The 12110-nt window shown below is 26.1% G+C and overlaps 1 protein-coding gene across 5 annotated transcripts in view; it reads left to right on the top strand.

Moving 5' to 3' along the window:
* Window positions 1-12110, top strand: part of LOC111420142 (chloride channel protein 2) — a 64764-nt gene that overhangs the window by 31804 nt on the left and 20850 nt on the right. For 2 of the 5 annotated variants that reach the window (XM_071200864.1, XM_071200865.1), the window contains 3 exons: window positions 11083-11347; window positions 11611-11739; window positions 11796-12086. In XM_071200864.1, coding sequence (XP_071056965.1) covers window positions 11083-11347; window positions 11611-11739; window positions 11796-12086 — 685 coding nt within the window. Of the gene's footprint in view, window positions 1-5384; window positions 5424-6197; window positions 6521-6788; window positions 7129-11082; window positions 11348-11610; window positions 11740-11795; window positions 12087-12110 lie in introns of those variants that run through there. The other 3 variants (XM_071200866.1, XM_071200863.1, XM_023053059.2) reach the window with 3 other exon arrangements.

Genomic DNA, 12110 nt, shown 5'->3' with positions numbered 1-12110 from the left:
TCTACATCTCTCAATTCTCGAGATATCACATACTATTGATGTTGAAATGATTAATTTTGATTCTTTTCTTTTTCGGATCAATTCGGTTCACAAAACCAATCGGTGGAATAAATCCCATTAATTAAAATCCTAAGACATAATTCTTGCACCAAATTAAAGCTTAAATCGTCTTCTTTCCGGAGATACAAAATTTATTGTTATAGCATCAAAGAGTTCTTTTAAAAAAAATTTTAAGTAACCGCACGTTTTCGATATTTTAGGTGAATTATTAAAAAAATATATTAATTTTTAAAAAATCGTCAAAGTCTTATTTTTGAAGATAATGATATCATTCGTATACCAAATTAAAGCATAAACTTACCTCTTTAATAAAACATATGGCTGATTGTTTTGATTTATGTAGGATTATTTAAAAAAAAATTTAAACTCAACCCTGCAAATTTGTAATAAAGAAAAAACTTCATAATTTAAAAAATCACCCAGCCCGTATTTATGAATCCTAAGAAATAATTTTTGCGCCAAATTAAAGCTTAAATCGTCTTCTTTCCGTAGATATAAAAGTTATTGTTTTGACATTAAAGAGTTCTTTTAAAAAAATTTTTAAGGTACCGCAAGTTTTTGATGTTTTAGGTAAATTATTAAAAAAAATATTAATTTTCAAAAAACCGTCGAAGTCTTATTTTTGAAGATAAAGATATCATTCGTATACTAAATTAAAAGTTAAACTTTTCTCTTTAAGAAAACATATGGGTGATTGTTTTGATTTATATGGGATTATTCCAAAAAAAAATTTAAACTCAACTCTGCAAATTTCTAATAAAGAAAAAACTTAATAATTCAAAAAATCACCCAGCCCGTATTTATGAATCCTAAGAAATAATTTTTGCGCCAAATTAAAGCTTAAATCGTCTTCTTTCCGGAGATATAAAATTTATTGTTTTGGCATTAAAGAGTTCTTTTAAAAAAATTTTTAAGTAACCGCGCGTTTTTGATGTTTTAGGTAAACTATTAAAAAAAATATTAATTTTCAAAAAATCGTCGAAGTCTTATTTTGGAAGATAAAGATATCATTCGTATACCAAATTAAAGCTTAAACTTTCCTCTTTAAGAAAACATATAGGTGATTGTTTTGATTTATGTGGGATTATTTAAAAAAAAATTTAAACTCAACCCTGCAAATTTGTAATAAAAAAAAACTTAATAATTCAAAAAATCACCCAGCCCGTATTTATGAATCCTAAGAAATAATTTTTGCGCCAAATTAAAGCTTAAATCGTCTTCTTTCCGGAGATATAAAAATTATTGTTTTGACATTAAAGAGTTCTTTTAAAAAAATTTTTAAGGTACCGCAAGTTTTTGATGTTTTAGGTAAATTATTAAAAAAAATATTAATTTTCAAAAAATCGTCGAAGTCTTATTTTGGAAGATAAAGATATCATTCGTATACCAAATTAAAGCTTAAACTTTCCTCTTTAAGAAAACATATAGGTGATTGTTTTGATTTATGTGGGATTATTTAAAAAAAAATTTAAACTCAACCCTGCAAATTTGTAATAAAAAAAAACTTAATAATTCAAAAAATCACCCAGCCCGTATTTATGAATCCTAAGAAATAATTTTTGCGCCAAATTAAAGCTTAAATCGTCTTCTTTCCGGAGATATAAAAATTATTGTTTTGACATTAAAGAGTTCTTTTAAAAAAATTTTTAAGGTACCGCAAGTTTTTGATGTTTTAGGTAAATTATTAAAAAAAATATTAATTTTCAAAAAATCGTCGAAGTCTTATTTTGGAAGATAAAGATATCATTCGTATACCAAATTAAAGCTTAAACTTTCCTCTTTAAGAAAACATATAGGTGATTGTTTTGATTTATGTGGGATTATTTAAAAAAAAATTTAAACTCAACCCTGCAAATTTGTAATAAAAAAAAACTTAATAATTCAAAAAATCACCCAGCCCGTATTTATGAATCCTAAGAAATAATTTTTGCGCCAAATTAAAGCTTAAATCGTCTTCTTTCCGGAGATATAAAAATTATTGTTTTGACATTAAAGAGTTCTTTTAAAAAAATTTTTAAGGTACCGCAAGTTTTTGATGTTTTAGGTAAATTATTAAAAAAAATATTAATTTTCAAAAAATCGTCGAAGTCTTATTTTGGAAGATAAAGATATCATTCGTATACCAAATTAAAGCTTAAACTTTCCTCTTTAAGAAAACATATAGGTGATTGTTTTGATTTATGTGGGATTATTTAAAAAAAAATTTAAACTCAACCCTGCAAATTTGTAATAAAAAAAAACTTAATAATTCAAAAAATCACCCAGCCCGTATTTATGAATCCTAAGAAATAATTTTTGCGCCAAATTAAAGCTTAAATCGTCTTCTTTCCGGAGATATAAAAATTATTGTTTTGACATTAAAGAGTTCTTTTAAAAAAATTTTTAAGGTACCGCAAGTTTTTGATGTTTTAGGTAAATTATTAAAAAAAATATTAATTTTCAAAAAATCGTCGAAGTCTTATTTTGGAAGATAAAGATATCATTCGTATACCAAATTAAAGCTTAAACTTTCCTCTTTAAGAAAACATATAGGTGATTGTTTTGATTTATGTGGGATTATTTAAAAAAAAATTTAAACTCAACCCTGCAAATTTGTAATAAAAAAAAACTTAATAATTCAAAAAATCACCCAGCCCGTATTTATGAATCCTAAGAAATAATTTTTGCGCCAAATTAAAGCTTAAATCGTCTTCTTTCCGGAGATATAAAAATTATTGTTTTGACATTAAAGAGTTCTTTTAAAAAAATTTTTAAGGTACCGCAAGTTTTTGATGTTTTAGGTAAATTATTAAAAAAAATATTAATTTTCAAAAAATCGTCGAAGTCTTATTTTGGAAGATAAAGATATCATTCGTATAACAAATTAAAGCTTAAACTTTCCTCTTTAAGAAAACATATGGGTGATTGTTTTGATTTATGTGGGATTATTTCAAAAAAAATTTAAACTCAACCCTGCAAATTTGTAATAAAAAAAAACTTAATAATTCAAAAAATCACCCAGCCCGTATTTATGAATCCTAAGAAATAATTTTTGCGCCAAATTAAAGCTTAAATCGTCTTCTTTCCGTAGATATAAAAGTTATTGTTTTGACATTAAAGAGTTCTTTTAAAAAAATTTTTAAGGTACCGCAAGTTTTTGATGTTTTAGGGAAATTATTAAAAAAAATATTAATTTTCAAAAAATCGTCGAAGTCTTATTTTTGAAGATAAAGATATCATTCGTATATTAAATTAAAGGTTAAACTTTCCTCTTTAAGAAAACATATGGGTGATTGTTTTGATTTATGTGGGATTATTTAAAAAAAAAATTTAAACTCAACTCTGCAAATTTCTAATAAAGAAAAAACTTCATAATTTAAAAAATCACCCAGCCCGTATTTATGAATCCTAAGAAATAATTCTTGCACCAAATTAAAGCTTAAATCGTCTTCTTTCCGTAGATATAAAAGTTATTGTTTTGACATTAAAGAGTTCTTTTAAAAAAATTTTTAAGTAACCGCGCGTTTTTGATGTTTTAGGTAAATTATTAAAAAAAATATTAATTTTCAAAAAATCGTCGAAGTCTTATTTTTGAAGATAAAGATATCATTCGTATACTAAATTAAAAGTTAAACTTTTCTCTTTAAGAAAACATATGGGTGATTGTTTTGATTTATATGGGATTATTCCAAAAAAAAATTTAAACTCAACTCTGCAAATTTCTAATAAAGAAAAAACTTAATAATTCAAAAAATCACCCTGCCCGTATTTATGAATCCTAAGAAATAATTTTTGCGCCAAATTAAAGCTTAAATCGTCTTCTTTCCGTAGATATAAAAGTTATTGTTTTGACATTAAAGAGTTCTTTTAAAAAAATTTTTAAGTAACCGCGCGTTTTTGATGTTTTAGGTAAATTATTTAAAAAAATATTAATTTTCAAAAAATCGTCGAAGTCTTATTTTGGAAGATAAAGATATCATTCGTATACCAAATTAAAGCTTAAACTTTCCTCTTTAAGAAAACATATAGGAGATTGTTTTGATTTATGTGGGATTATTTAAAAATAATTTCAACTCAACCCTGCAAATTTGTAATAAAGAAAAAACTTAATAATTTAAAAAATCATCCAGCCAGTATTTATGAATCCTAAGAAATAATTCTTGCACCAACTTAAAGCTTAAATCGTCTTCTTTCCGGAGATATAAAATTTATTGTTTTAGCATTAAAGAGTTCTTTTAAAAAAATTTTAAAGTAACCGCGCGTTTTTGATGTTTTAGGTAAATTATTAAAAAAAATATTAATTTTCGAAAAATCGTCGAAGTCTTATTTTGGAAGATAAAGATATCATTCGTATACCAAATTAAAGCTTAAACTTTCCTCTTTAAGAAAACATATAGGTGATTGTTTTGATTTATGTGGGATTATTTAAAAAAAAATTTAAACTCAACTCTGCAAATTTCTAATAAAAAAAAAACTTAATAATTCAAAAAATCACCCAGCCCGTATTTACGAATCCTAAGAAATAATTTTTGCGCCAAATTAAAGCTTAAATCGTCTTCTTTCCGTAGATATAAAAATTATTGTTTTGGCATTAAAGAGTTCTTCTAAAAAAATTTTTAAGTAACCGCGCGTTTTTGATGTTTTAGGTAAATTATTAAAAACAATATTAATTTTCAAAAAATCGTCGAAGTCTTATTTTGGAAGATAAAGATATCATTCGTATACCAAATTAAAGGTTAAACTTTCCTCTTTAAGAAAACATATGGGTGATTGTTTTGATTTATATGGGATTATTCCAAAAAAAAATTTAAACTCAACTCTGCAAATTTCTAATAAAGAAAAAACTTCATAATTTAAAAAATCACCCAGCCCGTATTTATGAATCCTAAGAAATAATTTTTGCGCCAAATTAAAGCTTAAATCGTCTTCTTTCCGTAGATATAAAAGTTATTGTTTTGACATTAAAGAGTTCTTTTAAAAAAATTTTTAAGTAACCGCGCGTTTTTGATGTTTTAGGTAAATTATTAAAAAAAATATTAATTTTCAAAAAATCGTCGAAGTCTTATTTTTGAAGATAAAGATATCATTCGTATACTAAATTAAAGGTTAAACTTTCCTCTTTAAGAAAACATATGGGTGATTGTTTTGATTTATGTGGGATTATTCCAAAAAAAAATTTAAACTCAACTCTGCAAATTTCTAATAAAGAAAAAACTTCATAATTTAAAAAATCACCCAGCCCATATTTATGAATCCTAAGAAATAATTTTTGCGCCAAATTAAAGCTTAAATCGTCTTCTTTCCGGAGATATAAAATTTATTGTTTTTGGCAAAATGAGCAAGCAAATGAGCTTGTTTATGAGAGTAAATATCAACCAGTTCAGGTAAATCATCACAAAAACTAAATTATTATGTTTGTTTTGGAGATACAGGGTGTTCAAATTAAATTTTTAAATTGATTTTTATTTAATATTAGACGTGTATTTCAACCGATTCTTTTCAAATTTGATATACGGAGGTTTTTTGACATGGGAAAGACGATTATGGAGTCCGTTTTACTGTAACCGGTAGAGTTATTCAAAAAGCCAAAAAGTATACTGTCAGAAAAGTTATTGCTACTTTAATCCGTAAAGGATACGTTCATAGTAACACGGACTCCATAGTCGTCCTTCTAATGCCAAAAAACCTGCGTATACCAAATTTGAAAAGAATCGGTTGAAATACACGTCTAATATTAAATAAAAATCAATTTAAAAATTTAATTTGAACACCCTGTATCTCCAAAACAAAGCGTTTCTCGACCTATGTTTATATGAAGTTTTTGTGTTAATTTTAAAAGATCTATCGACTGTTAAAGTCCTGCTACAAAAACCTGAAACACCCTGTATATATATATATATATATATATATATATATATATATATATAAATGATAAATATTAATCCCGTTTAAATCGGTTTTAATAATTAATTCTCTTATTTAAGAGATAGGGAACAAAACGTCATTGTTTTTTCTTAGTAAAACTCGTGTTATTATTAGTTCTAAGCCTAGATAAAAAATAAACTTAAAAAGAATCGGATAAATAGCGAAATCTCGAATGATATCGTCCCAGTAAACGTCTCGCGCCGGATCTGATCAATCAATTCGCGCCTAATTGTGATGTCAATGCACACCTTTACGTTTAATTTCAAAAATTAATTTGGTAATAACAAATTATTTTTATGGCTTTGCGGAAAAAAGGCTGTTTTTATACCGTTCAAATCTACAACATCGGCCTTTACGATCCATTTACGATACAGTAACTTAATTTGTATCACAAGTTAATCCAAGAATACGTTTTGACATTAATTAATTAAAAATGGGACCTTGGAAGCGACCGGAAGGAAGCAAATACGCTTTCTATTTGTGCAATGAGGACCACACGGATCCCGTTTGGATCGAACATGGATATAAAAGAGAGAATGTACCTAGAAAACCAAAGGTAATTACCTTCAATTAAGATTTTGTGGGCTGACCACAAAAAAAAGTTTTTAAAAGATGAAATGATGATAAGTGTGTGACACATTTGTATCACAGACGGTTCTAAATTGTTTAATATCGCTTAAATTGTAAAATTACCCCACGTACAATAAAAGTACCAAGCTAAGACATGCTTTAACTTCAATTTTATTCACTTTGATCCCATTGAAATCGTCCGAATCGAGGAGGAAAGGTTCAAAAATAAGTCTTTGCTTAAAAAGTTTCTTTAAGTACATCTAACGTGGTATTCCACTTCTTCAAGACGTAGCTTGAAATTGTTGTAGTGCTAAAATGTTAAAAAATGTTGTATCCGGTGGCTTAATTAAGAAATGTGGTGAAAAATTGAAATAATTATTGATCGAAAATTATTTATAAACGAATTCGAAGAAGTTGAGATTTAATAAATTTAATAAAATGGAGAATATAAATCCAATGCCCGAATATGATGATGAGCAAAAGCAAAACGATTCGGCTTGGGATGAGTTTGAGAGTTTTTTGAAGGAGAAGCGGAAGAAAGTGGCGCCAACATTTTATCCGTTGCCGCCGGAAGATGATTACCTGAGTAGTCTAGTAATTATTACCACTTTAACCTAAAAAAATCGTATCTTCTAAATTAATTTAGATAACTCAACGCGATTTCCACCGTTTTATTAAGAAATGTTTCAGAATTCATATAAAAAATAGCGACTTGAAATATCTTGATTAGTTTTCGAGAAAATAATTCTTAAAGTTGTTGGATTTTTAATCTTTTTTAAGTCAACACAAAAAACACGATTTATTAAAAAAATCATATCTACTAAATTAATTTAGATACCTTAACGCGATTTCCACCGTTTTATTAAGAAATGTTTCAGAAATCATATAAAAAATAGTGACTTGAAATATCTTGATTAGTTTTCTAGAAAATAATTCTTAAAGTTGTTGGATTTTTAATCTTTTTTAAGTGAACATAAAAAACACGATTTATTAAAAAAATCATATCTACTAAATTAATTTAGATACGTTAACGCGATTTCCACCGTTTTATTAAAAAATGCTTCAGAATTCATATAAAAAATAGCGACTGGAAATATCTTTATTACTTTTCTAGAAAATAATTCTTAAAGATGATTTATTTTTAATCTTTTTTAAGTTAACACAAAAAACACGATTTATTAAAAAAATCATATCTACTAAATTAATTTAGATATCTTAACGTAACTACCACAGTTTTATTAAGAAATGTTTCAGAATTCATATAAAAAATAGCGACTTGAAATATCTTGATTACTTTTCTAGAAAATAATTCTTAAAGTTGTTGAATTTTTAGTCTTTTCTAAGTGAACATAAAAAACACGATTTATTAAAAAAATCATATCTACCAAATTAATTTAGATACGTTAACGCGATTTCCATCATTTTATTAAGAAATGTTTCAGAATTCATATAAAAAATAGCGACTTGAAATATCTTGATTAGTTTTCGAGAAAATAATGCTTAAAGTTGTTGGATTTTCAATCCTTTTTTAAGTCAACATAAAAAACACGATTTATTAAAAAAATCATATCTACTAAATTAATTTAGATACCTTAACGCGATTTCCACCGTTTTATTAAGAAATGTTTCACAATTCATATAAAAAATAGCGATTTGAAATATCTTGATTAGTTTTCTAGAAAATGATTCTTAAAGTTGTTGGACTTTGAATCTTTTTTAAGTTAACATAAAAAACACGATTTATTAAAAAAATCATATCTACTAAATTAATTTAGATACCTTAACGCGATTTCCACCGTTTCATTAAGAAATGTTTCAGATTTCATATAAAAAATAGCGACTTGAAATATCTTGATTAGTTTTCTAGAAAATAATTCATAAAGTTGTTGGATTTTTAGTCTTTTTTAAGTCAACACAAAAAACACGATTTATTAAAAAAATCATATCTCCTAAATTAATTTAGATATCTTAACGCGATTTCCACCGTTTTATTAAGAAATGTTTCAGAATTCATATAAAAAATAGCGACTTGAAATATCTTGATTAGTTTTCTAGAAAATAATTCTTAAAGTTGTTGAATTTTTAATCTTGTTTAAGTGAACACAAAAAACACGATTTATTAAAAAAATCATATCTACCAAATTAATTTAGATACGTTAACGCGATTTTCACCGTTTTATTAAGAAATGTTTCAGAATTCATATAAAAATTAGCGACTTGAAATATCTTGATTAGTTTTCTAGAAAATAATTCATAAAGTTGTTGGATTTTTAATCTTGTTTAAGTGAACACAAAAAACACGATTTATTAAAAAAATCATATCTACCAAATTAATTTAGATACGTTAACGCGATTTCCATCGTTTCATTAAGAAATGTTTCAGAATTCATATAAAAAATAGCGACTTGAAATATCTTGATTAGTTTTCTAGAAAATAATTCATAAAGTTGTTGGATTTTTAGTCTTTTTTAAGTCAACACAAAAAATACGATTTATTAAAAAAATCATATCTCCTAAATTAATTTAGATATCTTAACGCGATTTCCACCGTTTTATTAAGAAATGTTTCAGAATTCATATAAAAAATAGCGACTTGAAATATCTTGATTAGTTTTCTAGAAAATAATTCTTAAAGTTGTTGAATTTTTAATCTTGTTTAAGTGAACACAAAAAACACGATTTATTAAAAAAATCATATCTACCAAATTAATTTAGATACGTTAACGCGATTTTCACCGTTTTATTAAGACATGTTTCAGAATTCATATAAAAATTAGCGACTTGAAATATCTTGATTAGTTTTCTAGAAAATAATTCATAAAGTTGTTGGATTTTTAATCTTGTTTAAGTGAACACAAAAAACACGATTTATTAAAAAAATCATATCTACCAAATTAATTTAGATACGTTAACGCGATTTCCATCGTTTCATTAAGAAATGTTTCAGAATTCATATAAAAAATAGCGACTTGAAATATCTTGATTAGTTTTCTAGAAAATAATTCATAAAGTTGTTGGATTTTTAGTCTTTTTTAAGTCAACACAAAAAATACGATTTATTAAAAAAATCATATCTCCTAAATTAATTTAGATATCTTAACGCGATTTCCACCGTTTTATTAAGAAATGTTTCAGAATTCATATAAAAAATAGCGACTTGAAATATCTTGATTAGTTTTCTAGAAAATAATTCTTAAAGTTGTTGAATTTTTAATCTTGTTTAAGTGAACACAAAAAACACGATTTATTAAAAAAATCATATCTACCAAATTAATTTAGATACGTTAACGCGATTTTCACCGTTTTATTAAGAAATGTTTCAGAATTCATATAAAAATTAGCGACTTGAAATATCTTGATTAGTTTTCTAGAAAATAATTCATAAAGTTGTTGGATTTTTAATCTTGTTTAAGTGAACACAAAAAACACGATTTATTAAAAAAATCATATCTACCAAATTAATTTAGATACGTTAACGCGATTTTCACCGTTTTATTAAGAAATGTTTCAGAATTCATATAAAAAATAACGACTTGAAATATCTTGATTAGTTTTCTAGAAAATAATTCATAAAGTTGTTGGATTTTTAATCTTTTTTAAGTGAACATAAAAAACACGATTTATTAAAAAAATCATATCTACTAAATTAATTTAGATATCTTAACGCGATTTCCACCGTTTTATTAAGAAATGTTTCAGAATTCAAATAAAAAATAGCGATTTGAAATATCTTGATTAGTTTTCTAGAAAATGATTCTTAAAGTTGTTGGACTTTGAATCTTTTTTAAGTTAACATAAAAAACACGATTTATTAAAAAAATCATATCTACTAAATTAATTTAGATACCTTAACGCGATTTCCACCGTTTTATTAAGAAATGTTTCAGAATTCATATAAAAAATAGCTACTGGAAACATCTTGATTACTTTTTTAGAAAATAATTCTTAAAGTTGTTGAATTTTTAATCTTTTTTAAGTGAACATAGAAAACACGATTTATTAAAAAAATCAAATCTACTAAATTAATTTAGATACGTTAACGCGATTTCCACCGTTTTATTAAGAAATGTTTCAGAATTCATATAAAAAATAGCGACTGGAAATATCTCGATTAGTTTTTTAGAAAATAATTCTTAAAGTTGTTGGATTTTTAATCTTTTTTAAGTGAACACAAAAAACACGATTTATTAAAAAAATCATATCTACTAAATTAATTTAGATATCTTAACGCGATTTCCACCGTTTTATTAAGAAATGTTTCAGAATTCATATAAAAAATAGCGACTTGAAATATCTTGATTAGTTTTCTAGAAAATAATTCTTAAAGTTATTGGATTTTCAATCCTTTTTTAAGTCAACACAAAAAACACGATTTATTAAAAAAATCATATCTCCTAAATTAATTTAGATTTCTTTACAGGATTTACACCGTTTTATTAAGAAATGTTTGAGAATTCAAATTAAAAAAATTAATTTGAAAAATGTTGATTAGTTTTGCTCAAAATAATGTTTAAAGTCATATTTTATCTTTTCCTTATTATTTCTTAGATGTATGGCCAGTACAGCCGACAATTAGGAGAATTCGCAAAATTAGAAGGATTAAAACAAGCCGAAAAGAGGCGATTAAAAGAGGAGAAGCGACGCAAAAAAGAATTAAAGGGTTACCAAGGAAAATTGGCGAAAACTGTTGCGTATTTATGGAAAAACACTTTCGCTCGATTGGGGGAGGATTGGGTCTTCTTGGCGCTGTTGGGAATTGTGATGGCCATAATTAGTTTTGTTATGGATAGAGGAATATCTATGTGCAACAAAGGTAACATTCATTAACAATTAATTACTAAAAATAGAAGAAGAATCGAGATCAATCCGGTTAAAAATAAGTAGAAAAAACGCTTTTTAGTTGACCTCAGTCTAAAATTAGATTGTAGATGAAATTCAAAACAAATAATGAAATCGAAAAAATTGTGTGTCGAAGAAAAGATGTTTTAACTCTAAATCGTTACGAAATATAAACAACAATCAGTCTTTTTTAATCTTCTAATACTATTATTATTACTGTTTTTACTTCTTGTTTAGCTAGAATATGGCTGTACCAAGACTTAACGGATCACCCGGTCGTTCAATACTTCGCCTGGGTAACACTTCCGGTTTGTTTGATTCTATTTAGCGCCGGTTTCGCCCATTTAGTGGCCCCTCAATCAATAGGTAACTTCATAATATTATTTTGCAATGATATTTATTCGTTCCTTTTTATATTTTAGGTTCTGGAATCCCAGAAATGAAAACAATCCTTCGCGGGGTAGCCTTAAAAGAATATCTAACATTCCGAACGCTCGTTGCGAAAGTGATCGGGCTCACTGCAACTTTAGGAAGCGGTATGCCGCTGGGTAAGGAAGGCCCTTTTGTGCACATTGCCAGTATCACCGCAACACTTCTTAGCAAATTGATCACCGGCTTTCAAAGTATTTATGAAAATGAAAGTCGAACGACTGAGATGTTAGCGGCAGCGGCTGCTGTTGGAGTTGGAAGTTGTTTTGCGGCCCCCGTTGGAGGTAAATTACTAAATATATTAAGCT

The sequence above is a fragment of the Onthophagus taurus genome, unplaced genomic scaffold (assembly GCF_036711975.1).
Source record: "Onthophagus taurus isolate NC unplaced genomic scaffold, IU_Otau_3.0 ScKx7SY_15, whole genome shotgun sequence".
NCBI lineage: Eukaryota > Metazoa > Arthropoda > Insecta > Coleoptera > Scarabaeidae > Onthophagus > Onthophagus taurus.
Note: the sequence above shows the minus strand (reverse complement) of the source record. Positions and strands in the feature narration are given on the sequence as shown.